Here is an 18,590-nt window from a genome sequence, read left to right as displayed (position 1 = left end):
TGGTTAATTTCACCCCTGAGTTTGATTATTTCCTGCCGTCTACTCCTCTTGGGTGAATTTGCTTCCTTTTTTTCTAGAGCTTTTAGATGTGTTGTCAAGCTGCTAGTATGTGCTCTCTCCCGTTTCTTCTTGGAGGTACTCAGAGCTATGAGTTTCCCTCTTAGAAATGCTTTCATTGTGTCCCAAAGGTTTGGGTACGTTGTGGCTTCATTTTCATTAAACTCTAAAAAGTCTTTAATTTCTTTCTTTATTCCTTCCTTGACCAAGGTATCATTGAGAAGAGTGTTGTTCAGGACCCTGTACATTTTTTGACCATTATCTTTGTTACTGTCACAATTGCCCTTGTCATCATCACCATTCTAGTGGAGTGATACTGAGGGAAAAATCAAAGACTATTTAGCAGTATGTTTACCGAGTTTCAAAAAGCCACGTCTAAGCAAAAGAAGTAAACTACATCTTCAAATCCAAGGCAGGGCCATTGTTTCTTAGACGTGCCCATCAGGATTGTTGCTTAGGATGTAAGATAATCTTTGGCTGTTGAGCTCTTTCTCTGTCACCTGTCATTGCTGGGGAAAGGTGGCTGGTCTCATTGTAGTGAAGGTCATCTGAGTTTACATCTCCTGAAGCTTCTTGGCCTTTAACAATGTCGCACACCCCTGAGGCAAGTATGGCAGACTGTTCCTACTCCTCTACTCCATGTAGAGGAAGACAGTCCAGAAGACAGAAACATTTTCAAAGTGAGATGCTCACCTCCTGACTTCCCTCCTTTTCTTGCTTCAAGTGAGGGAATTTAAATCTTGAGACCAAGAAGAGAACAACTGCTGGAGGCTCCTTAGTACCTTCAGTTCAAGAGCAGTTTAAACGTTTAGTCCAGAAAAATGGAGGCCAAGAGTGTTCAAGATGAACGGGACTGAGGAGATGGCTGAATGGATGAGGAAGGGTGGTAGGCAGGGAACTCTTCCTCCTTCCTCTGTCTCAGCAAGTGATGCTTTAATTATCTGTCGTGGCGATGAGCAGAGTATGGGAAGACCGTTCATGTTTTGAGTACGTTCTTATGGAAGGGGAGATGGTGCTCCCTGAAAGGTGTGGAAGGAGAGAAAGAAAGGAAATATAAGTAAGAGTGAAAGAGTTGGCTGTATATAATCTCAAACTGCAGTGTTTACATTCTGTTGAAATTGGGCACATGGGCTACATCAAAGGACAAGGATGCATAGCGGCCCAATGCCCATAGGATAGGAGAGCAGATCATCTTCCCCCCATGTGTGTTTTATTTTTTGAGAATTTTGTGCAAAGTGTTTCAGTCACATTCTCCCTTCTCCACTCCTCCCAGACCTACTCCACCACGTGATTGATTGATTGGCACCACATAATTCGTCCCTCTTACTGTCCACAGTTAATGCTATCATTGCTAATTTCAGCCTATGTGGTCTTTTACCTGCAATTTCTGTCCAATGTGCATTGCTTTGGTAGCTCTATAAAGTTGAAAAAATTAAGTTGAATCTTAGTAAGTGAGTTCTATTTGTCATCTATCTATTAATGATTTCTTTACCTATTAACAATCAATCTATCATCTATCTGTCATTTAGCTATTTATCTATTTTTGAACAAATATTATCCATCCATCTATCATCTATCGATTGATTTATTATCTATCAATCTCTTATCTCTTATCAGTCACCTATCATCTGTCTGCCTATTATCTATCTGTCTGTCTGTCTGTCTGTCTGTCTGTCTGTCTGTCTGTCTATCTATCTATCTACCTATCTATCTATCTACATACCTATTATCTATCTCTATCTCCCAGGTATGTATGTATGTATGTATGTATGTATGTATGTATGTATGTATGTATCTATCTATCTATCTATCTATCTATCTACTTATTATCTATCTATCTACTTATTATCTATCTATCTATCTATCTATCTATCTATCTATCTATTTACTTATTATCTATCTATCTCTATCTATCTATCTATCTATCTATCTATCTATCTATCTATCTATCTATCTACTTATTATCTATCTATCTATCTATCTATCTATCTATCTATCTATCTACATACCTATTATCAATCTCTATCTCCCAGGTATCTATCTATCTATGTATCTATCTATGTATCTATCTATGTATCTATCTATGTATCTATCTATGTATCTATGTATCTATCTATCTATCTATCTATCTATCTACTTATTATCTATCTATCTACCTACTTATTATCTATCTATCTATCTATCTATCTATCTATCTATCTATCTACTTATTATCTATCTACATACCTATTATCAATCTCTATCTCCCAGGTATCTATCTATTTATCTATCTATCTATCTATCTATCTATCTATCTATCTATCTATCTATCTATCTATCTACTTCTCATCTATTTTCTATATATAAGCCATCTATCATATGTTTATTTACTATTTATATATCAATCACATGTCTATGCTCTATCATCTCTCTGTTTATCATATTTCTATCAATAGTTTTACACTTATTCTTTCAATTATACAGGGTTCATATGAGCCCACACCTTTCCATATTTGAACCTTTTCCAGTACAAAGTACTGGGTCCCCACACATATCAGTCGTCATTGTGCAGAGCTTCTAACTTGCTTGGGAGCCTTCTGTCCATCAGCCTTGTCTTATGGAGAATAAGGAAGGGGTGTCCATCATTTTAAAATTGAACTGTGCATACTGACTTGCTGTGTAGGCTTCATATAGACACAGACATGGGAAGGATTTAAGTCACATTGAGTGAGGATTTTATTTATTCAACTTCAGCTTGGAATACAGAAAATATTATCTTTTCTGTAGCCACTTTATACCTGCCTGTGTATACACACTGACATGTGAAAAGGAATACACAAATTTGTGATTTTCTGCATTTTGTGAGCCTGCTAGCATATTTTAGGGCAGATTTGAGCATATGTGCTGCTCCTTTTACACGTGTACATCAGAATCCAACATTCTGTGAAGTATGTCTCTAGGGAATGATTTAAATTGTCTCAACATATAGTCAAATTATCCCCCATTGCTGAAAAATAATTATTTTGGTTTCCAGAACTGAAAATGAAAGGATCAGATAATAATTCTTAGCCTATTGGTTTATTCAAGGGAAAATGGTATACTTTTTATTTGTTCATATCTTTAAAAAAAGACAAATAAATGCTTTCAATTAACACTGTGGCACAATGTTTTTAAGCTTAGACCCAAAAAGTAGAGTCTGGTTTTTGACAAATAAAAAAGAAATGTTTTGCTAGCAATTATCAGGAGCCAAGAGCATGCCTACAAAGCACATAGACCCCAAATGTGCTGGGCCAGTAGGAAGACATGAGACTTAGATTAGAGAAGAAAAAGTCAAAGCCAAGCACATTGAATGGAATGTTAATCCATTCAACATATACCGAGGAAAGACTTGATACAGACATCTCTCTGTTTCTATGGGGGATGCTTTCAATTCTAGGACCAATGTTATACACTGTGTGCACATATGTTGACTCAAGAATTCTTAATATAAAATGCTCAAAATATAATATGCTTATATAAAAATGCAACATTTGCATACAACCTATGAATATCCTTCACATATTTGAAACCATCTGAAGATTACTTACAATATTTAATGTGATATGTCCCTAGATAAACAGTTTTTTAACACTGTATTTTATAGAGAATAATGACAGGAAAAAGCCTATATATATTCAATACAGACAGATGCATTTTTCCCTTGAATTGTTTTGAGCCACCAAGGTTGAATCTGTCCTTGAGGGCTTACGTATATAGAGGGCTAAACATATAATCCAGACTGGCTTCTTGTGTTGTTGGATGCTCTTGTCCTGAAGAAGCTTTCAATGGAAACACAAGAGCCACGTCAAGAGTGATAGTCCAGACTGACTCTGAAGTCTCAGTCTAGATTTGTCATTTTTGATAGCTCATGTTGAATTACATTCTATAAGGTTTATACCAGTTTACTGAATTGGAAAGACGTTTCTAAATGTGATTTTTAAAGCCCCTTTCCAATAATGTCTCACATATTTGAGAGGGACCATTTAGGAAATATTTAGATAAAAATTATGTTTACCTGGGGTGTTTTTCATCATTTCCCCTCCTCTCTTTTGGTTGCTAAGTAACTAACAGGAAGTGGACACTAAACTTTCTGAGAGGAAGCTGGAGTGTTTTCTCTCATGAGACTTTTCTAGGTATTGCTGGCACAGTACTGGAGCCTAAGGGCATGGAAAGCAGCAAGTGCCATTCGTTTGTTGATCTGCTTAGTGCTTATTAACTGTAGACATTTGGAGCTGTTGTGGGATGACTGATAATTCTCTAGAATCATGGAGGATTGTCTGAACCTCACGTAGTCAGATACATACATACATACATACATACATACATACATACATCTCAAGCAAAGGGAACCCTATGCCCTATGGAAGAGTTAGGGGAAGGACCGAAGTTGCTGGAAGGGATTGCAACCCCATAGGAAGACCAACACTGTCAACTAACCTGGACCCCTCAGAGCTCTCACAGACTAAACCACCAACCAAAGAGCATATATGGGCTCTTCTGTGGCCCCCTTCACACATATGTAGCACGGGATTGATTGTCTGACCTCAGTGGGAGAGGATGTGTTTAATCCTTAGAAACTTAATGCCCCAAGGAAGGGGGATGCTGGTGGACATGAGGTGAGGGTGAGTGGATGGATGAATGGGGAGGCGCCCTCTCAGAATCAAAGAGGAGGAGAGATGAGGTGAAGAACTTTGAGAGGGGAGACCAGGAGAGGGGCAACATTTGGAATGTAAGAATTCTTCCCGTGGAAGGGAAATGCAGGGACAAAGAGCGGAGCAGATGCTGAAGGGAAGGCCATCTAGAGACTGCCCCACCTAGGGACCCATCCCATCTGCTGACACCAAACTTAGACACTATTGCTGAGGCCAAGAAGTGCTTACTGACAGGAGCCTGGTATAGCTGTCCCCTAAGAGGCTCTTCCAGAGCTGGACCAATACAGATGCAGATGTACACAGCCATCTGACTGAGCATGGGGACTCCAATAGAGAAGTGAGGGCAAGAGCTACAGGAGGTAAAGGGGTTTACAACTCCATAGGAAGAACAACAATATCAACCAACCAGACCCTTCCCCCCGCCAGAGCTCCCAAGTACTAAAACACAGACCAAAGAATACACAGTGTGTATCCATGGCTCCAGCTGGATATGTAGCAGAGGATTGCCTTATCTGGCATCACTTGGATGGGGAGCCCCTTGGTCTTTGGTAGGGAAACCATAGGCTACTAGGCAGCAGTAGGTGGGTGGGTGGGTGCGCACCCTCATAGAGGCAGGGGAGGGAGGAGGGAATAGGGGATTGGTGGAGGGGAAACTCAGAAAGGGGAGAACATTTGACATGAAAAAAATCAATAAAAAAGAAAAATGTTTTGCATATATATATAATACATATGTAAAGAAAAACATGTTAAAACATGAAAAAAGTTTTCAGTAATTGTTTGTAAAAGGAAAGAGATAAGCAAAGAAACCTGTAATATTTACACTCTGTAGTGTGTTGGCTTTGGGGTAATTGTTGCTTTCTCTTAATATTTAGATACTTTATTATTTGTGAACTAATAATTAGGGCAGGTCCTGTTTCATAAACTCTCATAGCTATTGACATACTTTCAGCCCTCTACAGTTCTTGGCCAATGGCTTGTAGGAGAGCAGTAAGCTCTCCTGATGATCTATATATTGCGTTCACTGGTGCTCTGGAATATCATTGAGAACCATGTGGCTAACACAGAGCAGAGTTTGATTTTGGAGCTCACTACCTGTACTTCAGAAATGCCAATGTACCTTTTCATGGTGCCACCGTTGGAATTACTATTTTTTAAAAACTTCATTTCCTTAGGCTTGGGTATTGTGTATCCCTTTAACTTGGACCCCTGAAAAAGCAATGAATCCTACATTTCTGGAAAAACTGAATGAAGTAGTTCATACCTGGACACTCAGGCTTGATCCACCTTGGAATTGTGGACACAGAAGGAAGGAGAAACTCTGGAAAGCCGATGCTCCTTTATTGCAGGCAGGCAAAGCAGGCAAAGACTGATGAAGTGTGACTGGGGTCCAGAGCACAACTCATTCTCCTGTTTTAATGTAATTCCATCCACCTAGCTTAGTATATATACAAGGTGTCTCGGCAGCATTAACGTCTGAGCCGTAGGCAATCAGATCTGAGGGCTCATTCTGCTCAATCCATAATGTGGATTATGTTTTATAATATTGCTAAGACTTGATTATTTGTACATCCTGCAAGGCCTAGCTCCTGCACCGAACATTTAAAAAGAGAATTGCTACAGAACATTGAACATTAAACAGGGAGCTACTATAGGTAAATCTCACCAAAATAAAGAAATGATCCTATAATTGCAGTATTAGAGCTATCTATTTGGATAATTATTATCAGCTTGGCCATCCTGGCAAGCTCTGGGAATGAGAGGGTGGCACAAGGAACGGCTAGTGCATTTAATTACAGTTCAGGGTAGACAGAGACTGATAAAGCCCTTACATAAAACATAGGAAGCCCACGTCTCCACTCTTATCTCCTTGAGTCTGTATCTTCATAGATAGGTACAGATAAATGAGACACATACATCCCATAGGTGACCTGATGATCCTAGGAAGTGGTTGTCAGCATTCATGTGAACCTACAGACATACATTGACATAAAACACATCATTTGCTTTAAATGGGTTTGATTTTCTGTCTAGAAGACAAAATGGAACATGAACAGCCATCCCTTACTGAGTTTACCTAGTTGAGTGTTAGTACTTCTATTATGAATCAATATTCATTACTTCCCCACATTGGAGGATTAAAGGAACAAATGATCCTTAGAAACTGAAAATGAAACCCACAAGAAATGTCAAGAAAAATATCTGATGGGGTCTCATTTTTAAGAAAACTGGAAGGCAATCGTATAAGCTTTTTGACATTAAAGGAAAAGGCTGTTGCTATCTAATGTAACCCAATTAATTTGGATCTGCTTAATTTGAAATCAGTAACGGAGTAAGATAGGATGCGGATTTGCTTCTTGGAATTTTATTTTAAAGGCCTCATGTATAATAAGAATGTTATAAAAGTACAAAGATGAAATTTGTTATTGGAGTTAGGCACTGCACTAAGTTGAGGTATTTCTTATTTGTATCCACTGTGGCTTTTATTCCTCCAACTGTGCACAGGAGCAAGGAATTTTCTAGAGAAGACTATTCAGAAGCTCACCCAGTTTACAGTGAGAGAAGACATACTTTCATTATTAAGGCTGAAATTGAAGCACAAGAGAAAGATTGAAAACATATGGTCCTCAGGCAAGAGAGTATCCTTTGCTGATATATTTGTTTAGGTGAAACTCCGAGCAAAAGAACCTGTTGAGTGGTGGATTTTTAGAGTTAAAAGGAGGATGGCAGATCCATTGTTGCCATCCCAAGGAATCCTTTGCTTTGTCTTTGAACCAAATTGGAAGGAAACGAAGTCTGTCAGAAAGTCAGGGAGAGATTCAAATATCAAAAGACTCAAAGATTAACAATTAAAATCCCTTCCTTGAGTTGGAAGTAACAACACATCACTTACAGAGGTAAAACACGTACATCCTCCATGTTAAAAATGACCAAGGAGTGAAATTCTGAAGGTTTGGCAGTATGTCAGGTAGAAGTTGGCTGCCCTAGTTCTGTAATAAGATTTTAGCAACTCTATAAAAATAACTTAAATTCTTGTTATTATATATATGATGGCAGCATAGATGATATTTAGGTGATAGTTCAAATCTAAGGCCTTGTTGCCATATCCAGGAACAATTACTTCCTGAACAATACGTTATAACCTTCAACTCTAAAATAGGGCGAGAGTTCAAACACAAATATTTACCTCTGCAAGACGTCAAGGTGACTGGATTGCATACTACTTACTCTTGTTCTGAAATGACTTCATAAATGCAGTTTCAAAATGTGTTTCCCTACCACACCACATCTACACACGTGCACGCACACACAGACACATGTACACACTTACCTATAAAAGCAGTGTGTTCAGGTGGAACCATTCCTGTTTGTCTGGCTAGATAAAAGATGACTATAGCATCTCTAATACATAGAGGGTGTTTGGTTGCCTAACACATTCCCTGTGTTTCTCAATTAAAAAAGACATTGCCGCACACTATCCTGCCCATTTCCTTATTCCCTTTATAGCAGCAGCATAATTTCAGAAGAAATTGAGTAAGGTAACTCAATGCAAATGCATTCAATCTGTTGCCAGAAGTAAGGGCATACTGACTGAGTCAGATATGGGAGCTTTGAGAAAACAGGATTAAGCAGCATTTCAGATCCCCTGGAATCAATTCCCACAGGCCACCGTTGTCGAAATGATGATCCCGAGTTAAGAAAAAACACTTTATTTTTCTTATGGAAGAAAAAAAATCACCAGGTAGAGCTTGCCACTTATGCGATCCTAGATAAGTTTGGTGATTATCCTGTAAATGAACCTCGATTTTGTGTGTGTGTGTGTGTGTGTGTGTGTGTGTGTGTGTGTGTGTGTGTGTGTATAGACTCCAATATTTTCAATCTCTGAGAAATTGTTCTGGTGTCCTGAATGGATGATTGCAGAATTGTGGCAAGTATCTTTTGGTGAAGTGGTTGTTTCTTTTAGAGGAAAAAAAGGGGGGGTGGTTATAGCTTCACTGTGGTATTTTCTAATACTAGGTTTAATACAGCAGAAAGATAGATGGATGGACAGAGACCAAACTCCAAACTGAAGCCTCTTTAGTAAATATTATGTTACTGTCTAACCCACAAGGTGGCACTAAAGAAAAAAGTGACAAAAAGGAAGATCCCCGGCAAAGCTACTCACTAAATCGACTCTGCATTCTATTCTATTAAGGGAATGAATCCTATTTGATGAAGCCACTACCCACATTGTAATATGGTAATAACTCCAAACGTCTCTCTCTCTTCAGGGTAGTTGTCTTTCCAGGACTGTTGTGGAGCAGAAAGTTCCTTTCAGTTCCAGAGGTTGTCATTTTCTTTCGTTTACTCATTTTTCTTTTTAAATCATAAGATAAACTATGATACAATAAGATAAGACAAAAATGAACACATTGGAACTGGACAAAACAACCAGAAGGGAAAGAACCCAGGAATAAGTGCAGGCATGAGAGGTCTAGTCATTCACAAACTCAGGAATTCCATGAACACTAAACCAGAAGCAGTGATATACACGCAGAGGACCTGGTGCTGACCCATGCAGGACCTGTCCATACTGCTTCAGTCCCTGCGAGTTCCTATGAGCTTTGATCCTGTTGGTTAAGGGGACCTTGTTTTCTTGTGTCTTCCATCCCCTCTGGCTCTCACTATATTTCTGCCCCCTGTTCCTCAGGATTCCCTGAGCTCTGAGAGGAGAGATTTGGTGGAGACATTCCATTTAGGGCTGAGGGTTTCAGGGTCAGAGCTGGTTGATGCTGTATAAGTAGTTATTCTGAGGGAAGTTTTAGTCTATTTTCCCCCCCCCCAGGCACAGATTTCATTACTATTGTTTGGTCATAAACCATTTCTAGTTCTCGCTCTCCAACCTCCACCATCTTGTATAGTGCTCAGAGTATTAAATTTTAAAAAGATAGCATATTTAACCTTAAAGACTTTCTAGTAGATTGCTGTATCTGGGCTTTTGATATTTATAGCATTATAAGATATGGTGTTTTAAATTTATGCACGTATGTTCGTGTGTGTGTGTGTGTGTGTGTGTGTGTGTGTGTGTGTGTGTGCATAAAGGTCAATCTATGATCACAGAAATATTTAAAGAGATAAATAGGATGTTTTATTAAAAGAAAGATGAGGGATTAAATTATGTAAAAGCTGCAAGGGTGGGATAGAAGAGACAGATGAAAGAAATAAATCAGGATATTTTATATCTTTATGTGATGTTATATTATTACCTATAGAAGCGTGTCTTTGAGGCAGATGCTCTTCGCAGTTTAAAGAAGTCAGAAATCATTTAAACCACATGATTTTGAGCTGGTATACATATCTATATCTATCTATATATCTATATATCTATATCTATATATACCTATATCTATCTATCTATCTATCTATCTATCTATCTATCTATCTAGAAATATAATGCATTCAAATATCAAGACTCCTAAGATATAAACTGCTCGTTTTGCATGAAAACAAATTCTAGGCAACTCTTCCAATCATGTTGTTCTCACCCTAGGATGGATAATACTGTACTTTCCCCTCCTATTTTCCTCATTACTTCATAAAAATGATTACTTTTCTCAGGGTTCCATTGTATTTTATTTTATCTATTTCATTTCGCTGAGCCAACACTCAGCTAACATAAGTCATGAGTAGAAACTGTCTGCTCTGACAGGGCTACAGACCCAGGTGGACTGGTTCCATTCTAAGGGTCTCAACTATTGGTGCTAACACTGACCTCATACTTTATGAAACAGATATCAGTTACACAGCTGTGTGGTTTATCTTAGGCTTACCTTACAGGGAATAGTATGCCACAATCTTTAACGTTCAGGTGGGGGAGAAACACTGCTTGGTTTTGAATCCCAACTGTGCTATTTACTAATTAAATGGCTCAGCCCTCAGATGTTAGCTGGTCTGAGCCTCAGTTTCCTCATGGAAGCAGCAGCAGCAGCATTGTCCATATGGTGGCTGCTTTCATGACCACATGAGCTAGGACAAAACACTTAAAACAATAGTGGCAAGAAGCAAGTATTAATTAATAATTAATAATAATAATTAGCACTACTACTTTCCCTCCCATATGTATGTAAAAGCAAGTGTCTGAGAAATTTATATTTTTGATGACCACAGGTTTTTATAAATTTGCTATCCCATTTCTTCTGCTCCTGTACAAATTAAGTAGTTCAGTGGAAAAGTCTCTAGGAAGTTAATGGGTTAATTTCTATTCTGTGCGTAGACTTTGGCACATATTATCTTTGCCGCTTTCATGAATAAACTACAAACATTTCCATGATACATACTTTGCTTTTTTATGGAACATTCGTATAGAGATCATAAACCCAAAAGCCCAGAGTGAACACTGAAGAGTTTAAACCTAGCAGTAGAAACCCCCAAAGAAAAATAGAACTTTCTTGGATTCTTTGTACTCTCTGCTTTGCATGTAACACTGAATGCCGGGACTGGGAATTTTATCATAGATTACAGCCATACTTCTTCTTAAATTTGCCATCTAGAGAGGCTCATTTTGTGCAGAGACTTACTCTGTTTTCCCTTCAGCACAACTGTATGACTTCCTGAGGACTTACAATCTGTGCTAATATATTGGTACTTTAGGCGGTTTATAAAAAAAACAACTTCAGCAGTTTTCAGGCAGTTTAAAAAGACATATTCAGATTCACATAACACTTCCATCCAGTCTGATGCCTTAGAAGTCAGACAGCCGACAGTTAAATCAAGGTATCAATTTTAGTTGGAAAACAGAAACTTCCTTAAATATTCTGTCTTTTATCTTCAAGTTCAGGAGGAAGATTCTAATAGAAAAGGCAACCCTTTTTTTTTTTGGATGAAACTCTTTATAAAAGACTCAGGTCAAATGTTATGAAAAATTTAAATTGTGGAATAGAGAATTACCAAGAACTTTGATGTAACAGGGATTTGCAGAGTTGAAGATTTTCATCAAATTATCACTATTTTGGATTTTAAGATGCTGTTTTTCTGCTGCCACATGGGGGCGCCACTACAGCTGGGGAGCAGAGATTTCTGCCTTGGACTGTCAGCAAGGGTCTTTTAGCTGCCTGTGGTCTTCAGAAAAGGATTGCAGGCCTAAGCACGCCAGTCTTTTTGACTACCAGTGTAGCGGCTTGCTTGGTTTACAGTCTCCTGTGCATTAGCCAGTACAGTTCTTACAATGTCATTTTCCTCCTTAAATTTTTAAGTTGAATTTTTTTCGTGTGTGTATGTATGTGTGTGTTCATGTTCATGTGAACATGTGTGTGCATGTGTGTGGAGGCCAGAGGTTTACTTTAGGCACTGTTCTTCAAACACGATTCACCTATTTTTTATTTATTTATTTATTTATTTATTTATTTATTTTTATTTTTTGGAGAATGTTTCTCATTGCCCAAGAGCTTGCCAAGTAAGAGGCCAGGCTGAATGGCCAGACAGGCCCTGAACTTCCTCACCTCTGCTTCTTCAGTATTGTAATTTGCAAGTATGTGCTACTATGCCCAGCTAAAATAGGTCCTGGGGATCCAACTTAGGTCTTAGTGTTTGCAAAGTAGGCCACATTACTGATTGAGCTTGTCTCCCCAGCTCAAATTTTGTTTGTCTTTCATGGAGAAGATTAAAAACCTCTTGGCAAAATGAGGAAATTAGCTCCCGAGGGCTGAAAGGTACTTCCTCGAGCCCTCTGATATTAACACATCAAGAAACTGAGTTGATTAAGTAAGTGGAATAGGATCACAAAAGGTTGGGAGGGTTGAGTGGGGACGTAGCTCTTTCTTCTGAGCCACACAGTTTCTGGACATGAAGAAGCTAATCACACTTTCAGAGATGGAGTATGCAAGGGCACTCAAGTTGTGCATGTTCATGCAAATCAGTGTGGGGACAAAAGGCAGTGCAAGTTTAAACAACCAAGGAGCACAGACCATCGCTCCCTGCAAGACAGTTCATTTTGATTATCGACAGGATCGGAGTGTAGATTTGATTAAAATCAACTTCTGGTGGACTTCATGACTTTTAAACATTCAGATTATATTCGCTTTTACAAGTCCCCAGACCTAATATGGACAACATTTTAATGACATTTATTAGTTAAAGAAAAAAAAAAACCAGCATGACTTTCTCACAACAAATAAATGGTTCTTGCTAAGTGTCAGACACTGAGAAGGTGCCTCCCTTGTGAAGAACACAGCCTGATTGTAGCATCACAGTAGCCAAACCTTTCTCTAATCAAGGGACTTAAATGCTAATGACAACTTTTAAACCAAGTGTTTGTGGTTAATTCCTTCAATATTCCTCTTAGGTTCACAACCTGAAACTTTGCCTGTTCTCTGCTGGTTTTGGTTTGCAGTAGGGTGAACATTTTCTTGGAAGATAATATAAAACTTTATTCCACCAATGCATCTTTCTCGGGTTCTTTACACTTTCAGACGTCACAAAAGGAGAAAAAATTCACTTTATATTAACAGGAGAGAAACACATATTTACTTACTTGATCTTTGATACTCAGTTTATTGGGTAAAGCCACACAAAACGGGAATCAATAAGCTAATAAGTTGTGCCCACTTCATGTTAATAAACTTGAATTTGCTTCATTTGTGTCTCAAAAACAATCCATTTGCTAATTTAATCAGTCAGGACAAACATTTCTAATCAGTAAGTGATCTGCTTTTTTTTTCCTCTTTTCTTTCTTTTCTTTTCTTTTCTTTTCTTTTCCTTTCCTTTCCTTTCCTTTCCTTTCCTTTCCTTTCCTTTCCTTTCCTTTCCTTTCTTTTCTTTTCTTTTCTTTTCTTTTCTTTTCTTTTCTTTTCTTTTCATTGCAATGGTTTTGAGAGTTACCTAACAGTAATCTTCATGAGTTCTTGGAAAGTAATGGCCTTGTAGCCTGCACGACTAACATCACGTTAGAGACAGAAAGCCTCAGAGACCCCCTAAGAAGGTTGTTTCTTCATTAGGCAGGGGGTGCTTAGACTCGCAGGACTCACTCTAGAAGCTGCTAGCTATCTGTGTCCCTTAGGCCAGGGTTCCTGAATGTCTAGACCAGAGCCCTGAAGTACTAAAGAATATGGTGTACTCTTGGAGTCTCAGGTGCTCTTTTGCCTTGCTAAACCGTATTTCCTAACTTTGGGGAAACAATCTAACCCCTCAGCTCTCAGCTCCTAAAATGCACATAGCCAGACCCATATGAAAAAAAAAAAAAAAAAAAAAAAAAAGCAAGAACAAAGATGGTTCAAAACAGAGCAGAAAAAAGTAACTGGGACAGAATGTGGCATTTCCCCTGGTCTGTTGCTGGCGGCCCACATACAACATGCTTAAAAATACCCACCCTGGCACCCATCTTCCTTATTTATGATGATGCAAGTGGACATTTAGAAAGCATGGTATTGAGCAAGTACCCTAGCTAGGGATGAAGGGAAAAGAACTTCTGCAAGCAAGACTCCCAGTTTAAAGTTGATGTTGTGTAACTGAGCTCCTCTTATTGGCCAGGCTTTAACAATATCATTTTAAGCCTATTTTTCACTACCCCAAAGCTAATAGTCTCTCTCTTTCTCTCTCTCTCTCTCTCTCTCTCTCTCTCTCTCTCTCTCTCTCTCTGGAAAATAATGATGGTGATGATTTCTTAAATGCAATCTGGATTTAAACAAACAAAAGAAACATGTAAAGAGACATTTCTTCATTTTTTTTTAAATTGACTGAGCCAGTCATTAACTCTTTGTCGCCTTCGAGGCGGCTGTCTTTCTAAGCATTGTTTTAGTTACAACTCTATCAGCACATTTTGAAGTTTCGATAGCACACCCCCTCTACTCTAGTGGAGAGAACTCCAACAAACTCCTGAGAGTCCAAAGGCGGCCAGCAGGCTATATATGTCCTGTGCTTTGATGATTCTTGCTGTTAGCGTACACTGGGGGTTCATAACTGTTCTAATGAAGTTTAAACACTTTTCATGATGATACAGGGGAGTTGCAAAGAAGAATTGTGCCTAGGTGAAGTAAGACGCTGACAAGTCACGTGAGTATGGATTGATACACTGTCCTACTAATATCCAAAGTCATGGGGCCTCCACCCTCAGTTTTCCTTCCATTCGTTTCTGAATATTGTATTGTGGGCATCATGTTGTAATGCTTTCCCCAATCTCAGAATAAAATGCGTTCTATGGGGAATCCTTCTCTTGTCTTTAGTCTTTACTTACGGAGGAGGACTCTACTAGTTCATTGCTAGCCATTATTTCTGACTGCACACCTAGCTTCACTACACTGGTGTAATATATGCAGCCAGGCTTTGGAGAATTTATTTCAATTTACATACAGTCCTCTAAATCCTCTGGCGAGCTTGATGTGTGATCTGACACTGCCTCCCCAGCAGGCTCTGCCTTTGCTCTTGATGCTAATAGCCCAAGGCTCCAGTGGTCCCTCTGGGGAATCCGCAGTAGGGCTAAGGAGTCGGAAGAGGGGTGACTGCGGGGCTTGTTGCGCCGAAGATTTACAATGTACTCTTGCAGGCAGCTCAGCAACCCCCTCTGTGGCTGTGGGTGTCTGGTGTGACAGAGCGGAGAAAAGCTCTCTCTAATCTCCCAGTGCCTGCCTCTGTCGCTAAACCTCTCTCCTCCCTCCTGCCTTCCCTTCCTCCTCGCTTGCTCCCTCTCTCTGCTTCCCGTTTCTCCGGGAGTTTCAGTCCCTGAATGCAGCTGGAGTACCCTTGGCAAAATCTACACCCGGAGCCCGTGTACACACACACATACACGCACACGCGCGCACACACGCGCACACACATGCACACGCGTTGGCACACACGCACGCACTTCAGTTCTTCCCCCGGGGACGCGGCTCAGACCTTCATCTACCTGAAGTGGACACCCCGACCGGACACTTCTTCACTTGTCTTCTCTGGAGGGCAGAGCATCATCGGAACGCGGGAGGCTTGCTGCCCAGTCCGCAACCTCACGCCTTTTACCGCCACCACTGCTTAAAGTGTCCAGGGTGGAGAAGGCTTCTTCAGGACGGATGCTCCGCGGCCGTGGGACTTCCTCCGGCTAGCTTACTCCAGTCCTTTCCTCGGTCCTCTGGTCCATCCTCTCCTCTTCCACTGCGGGGTGGAAGGCTCCAGCGCCTTCCGGGCTGCCGCCGCTGCCACCGCCGCAACTGTTTTGGCGAGCACATCCCACCCAGAAGACGGAACAACGCTGCCAGAGTGCGGGGGGCTGGTGAAGCCCTAACTTGTCCCCCGACTCAGTCGCTCTCCCCAGCGCTCTCTGTCCTCTTGGCCGAGCCGAGGAGAGAGCAACCGCCGCCGCCACCCTGGTAGAGTGCGGCGCCCGGGAGGACAGGCGAGCCGCAGGCGCACAGGGGCGGGGGCGGCGTGTGCCCGGGCGCCCGGTGCTGGCCCGACGAGTAGCGCGCACCCGGCGAGCGACACGCTTCCCAAGTTGGGGCGCGTCCCAGAGCTGGTTGCCCGGCTATCCGCAGCTGTTGTCTGGAGAGAGGCGGGGCTGATGGGGGTCGTCTCGGTCGTCACTAGCCTCCAGAGTCTGTCTTGAGAGAATCTGAGCTGGCCTCCCTAGGGTCCCAGCCGGCGTCGCGCCCTCCGCCCGCGTGCGGTCTCCAATGACTGCGCTGGAGGTGGCCCGGGTGGCCCGCCCGCTAGGGGTGTCGGAGGGGGCGGGGGAAGAGGAGGAGGCGGTGTGATGGCCCTGGACGGCGAGAGGGGGGAGCAAGAGGAGGAGAAGAAAAAGAAGAAGAAGAAAAAGAAGAGGAAGAAGAAGGAGGAGGAGGGGGCAGAGAAGAGCAGTTCACCCTTTGCGGCCACCATGGGAGAAGACGACGCCGCGCTCCGGGCAAGCGGCAGGGGGCTCTCGGACCCGTGGGCTGACTCGGTGGGAGTGAGACCCCGCACCACGGAGCGCCACATCGCAGTGCACAAGAGGCTTGTGCTGGCCTTTGCCGTGTCCATCGTGGCACTGCTGGCTGTCACCATGCTGGCCGTCCTGCTCAGCTTGCGATTCGACGAGTGTGGAGCGAGCGCGGCGATGCCTGGCACCGACGGTGGCCTCGGGGGTTTCCCCGAGCGCGACAGCAACAGCAGCTTTCCAGGTTCTGCCCGGCGCAACCACCACGCGGGTGGGGAATCCTCTCAGCGTGAGAGCGGCGAGGTGGGCACCCCGGGGACCCCGTCTGCCCAGCCGCCGTCGGAGGAAGAGCGGGAGCAGTGGCAGCCCTGGACACAGCTGCGCCTATCCGGCCACCTCAAGCCGCTGCACTACAATTTGATGCTCACCGCTTTCATGGAGAACTTCACCTTCTCTGGGGAGGTCAACGTGGAGATCGCGTGCCGGAACGCCACCCGCTACGTGGTACTGCACGCCTCCCGAGTGGCGGTGGAGAAGGTGCAAGTAGCTGAAGACAGGGCGTTCGGGGCTGTCCCGGTTGCAGGCTTTTTCCTCTACCCACAAACGCAGGTCTTGGTGGTGGTATTGAACAGAACCCTGGACGCGCAGAGGCATTACAATCTGAAGATTATCTACAATGCCCTGATAGAGAACGAGCTTTTGGGCTTCTTCCGCAGCTCCTACGTGATCCACGGGGAGAGAAGGTATGGAGGGAGGCGGTGCCCTGTGCTGCCCCACCCCGCCAGGCGGCTCGCACTGCTGAGTGAGCGCCGGTGACCTCCGGGACCCAGTTGGCTTCTAATATCCAGGAGCCCGGGGTTAGGGAAGGAAGCCAAGGTGAGGTGGGATGGTCCTCTCGAACCATAGGGGTCTCTCTGATGCCTGGCCTCTCACCGTTTGCTATGTTCACAAACTCAGCAATGCCAAAAGATGAATACTGCTTTTCCTCTAGGTCGGACCTTTCTCTTATAGACTGGTAATGAAGCCAGGCATTTGGGCTTTTGCTTGTTTCTCTAAAGGTTGCAGTTCAGTTCGTAAAGGATGATAAATGTAGAAAACAACTTCTCAGGTTACAGTGGAGGGAAATAGTTGATAACCAAAGAGCAGGAAACAGAGTAACCCAGCTCTCAGGTGAAGTCAGACACGCCCCCTCCCCTTCACAAGCCCACCTCCCTTGACTATGGGAGATTCAGAACAAGCCCCGGCTTTGGCTTTGTAAAGTTTTCCCAAATTGCAAGCTGAGATTTTGAGCACAAAGAGAACTTGCAAGGAAAGGTTGGCAGGGGCAGGGGCAGGGGCTGGGGGCTGGGGGCTGGAGTGGTGGTTGCGATGATCAGAATCAGAGAGAGGGACCTCTGAGGCACTTTGATCTCTCCTGAGAGTTCCTGGCTCCATTTGATTCCTCAGCTGCTACCAACAGAAGTGACTACACCCAGAAGGGAGGGAAAGCTTGCAGTTAGTCTCCAATGCCTTTGCTGAGTTAGATTTGGACTGCCTCCTAGTTGCTTTTTGAAAGACTGGGACTTCAGAACCAACAATTCTGTGTCCAGGTTGCGCCACAGTTCTGATAGTTGTGAAAGTTTGAGGAAAGGGTCGAAGTTGATGATTCTAGCCCATGATTGATAGGTGCTTCTAGTCCTGACTGCTCGCCCACTTCTGGTGAACTACATTCTACTTGGTCCTTATGGGGTTCATGCAGCCGGCACCACTCTATGTTACAGGTGGGAAAATAGAAGCTCTGGAAAGTCATCATTTGACATAGATCCCCAAGTGAGACCCAGATAATTTGGCCCCAGAGCTCATATATTAAATTCTAACTCAGTGATAATAATAGTATTACTCTCTCCATTATAGGATCGATTAATATGGTCTTGAAAAGCACATCACCCAAAACCAAGCCTGCCTTAGAGCGCTTCAAAGTTCAAGTGCGTGTCCTGCGGTAGTAAGCCGGTTGAATGAATGTATGA

General features: G+C 42.3%; 1 protein-coding gene and 1 long non-coding RNA gene across 2 annotated transcripts in view; one reads left to right on the top strand and one right to left on the bottom strand.

Annotated features, from left to right (window-relative positions):
• Window positions 1–1,014: 1,014 nt before the first annotated feature.
• Window positions 1,015–16,120, bottom strand: Gm15723 (predicted gene 15723). Its single transcript, NR_155864.1, has 2 exons — window positions 15,583–16,120; window positions 1,015–1,076 (listed from the first exon to the last, which is right to left on the bottom strand). It is a non-coding gene; the product is annotated as a predicted gene 15723 (long non-coding RNA).
• Trhde (TRH-degrading enzyme) overlaps window positions 15,544–18,590 on the top strand; it is a 403,483-nt gene continuing 400,436 nt past the window's right edge. Inside the window, exon 1 of the mRNA NM_146241.3 lies at window positions 15,544–17,327. Coding sequence (NP_666353.2) covers window positions 16,423–17,327 — 905 coding nt within the window. The 5' untranslated portion in view covers window positions 15,544–16,422. The remainder of the gene's footprint in view (window positions 17,328–18,590) is intronic.

Source organism: Mus musculus, chromosome 10, assembly GCF_000001635.26.
Source record: "Mus musculus strain C57BL/6J chromosome 10, GRCm38.p6 C57BL/6J".
Lineage (NCBI taxonomy): Eukaryota > Metazoa > Chordata > Mammalia > Rodentia > Muridae > Mus > Mus musculus.
The sequence above is the reverse complement of the archived record's forward strand: the minus strand, read 5'-3'. Positions and strand labels throughout refer to the sequence as shown.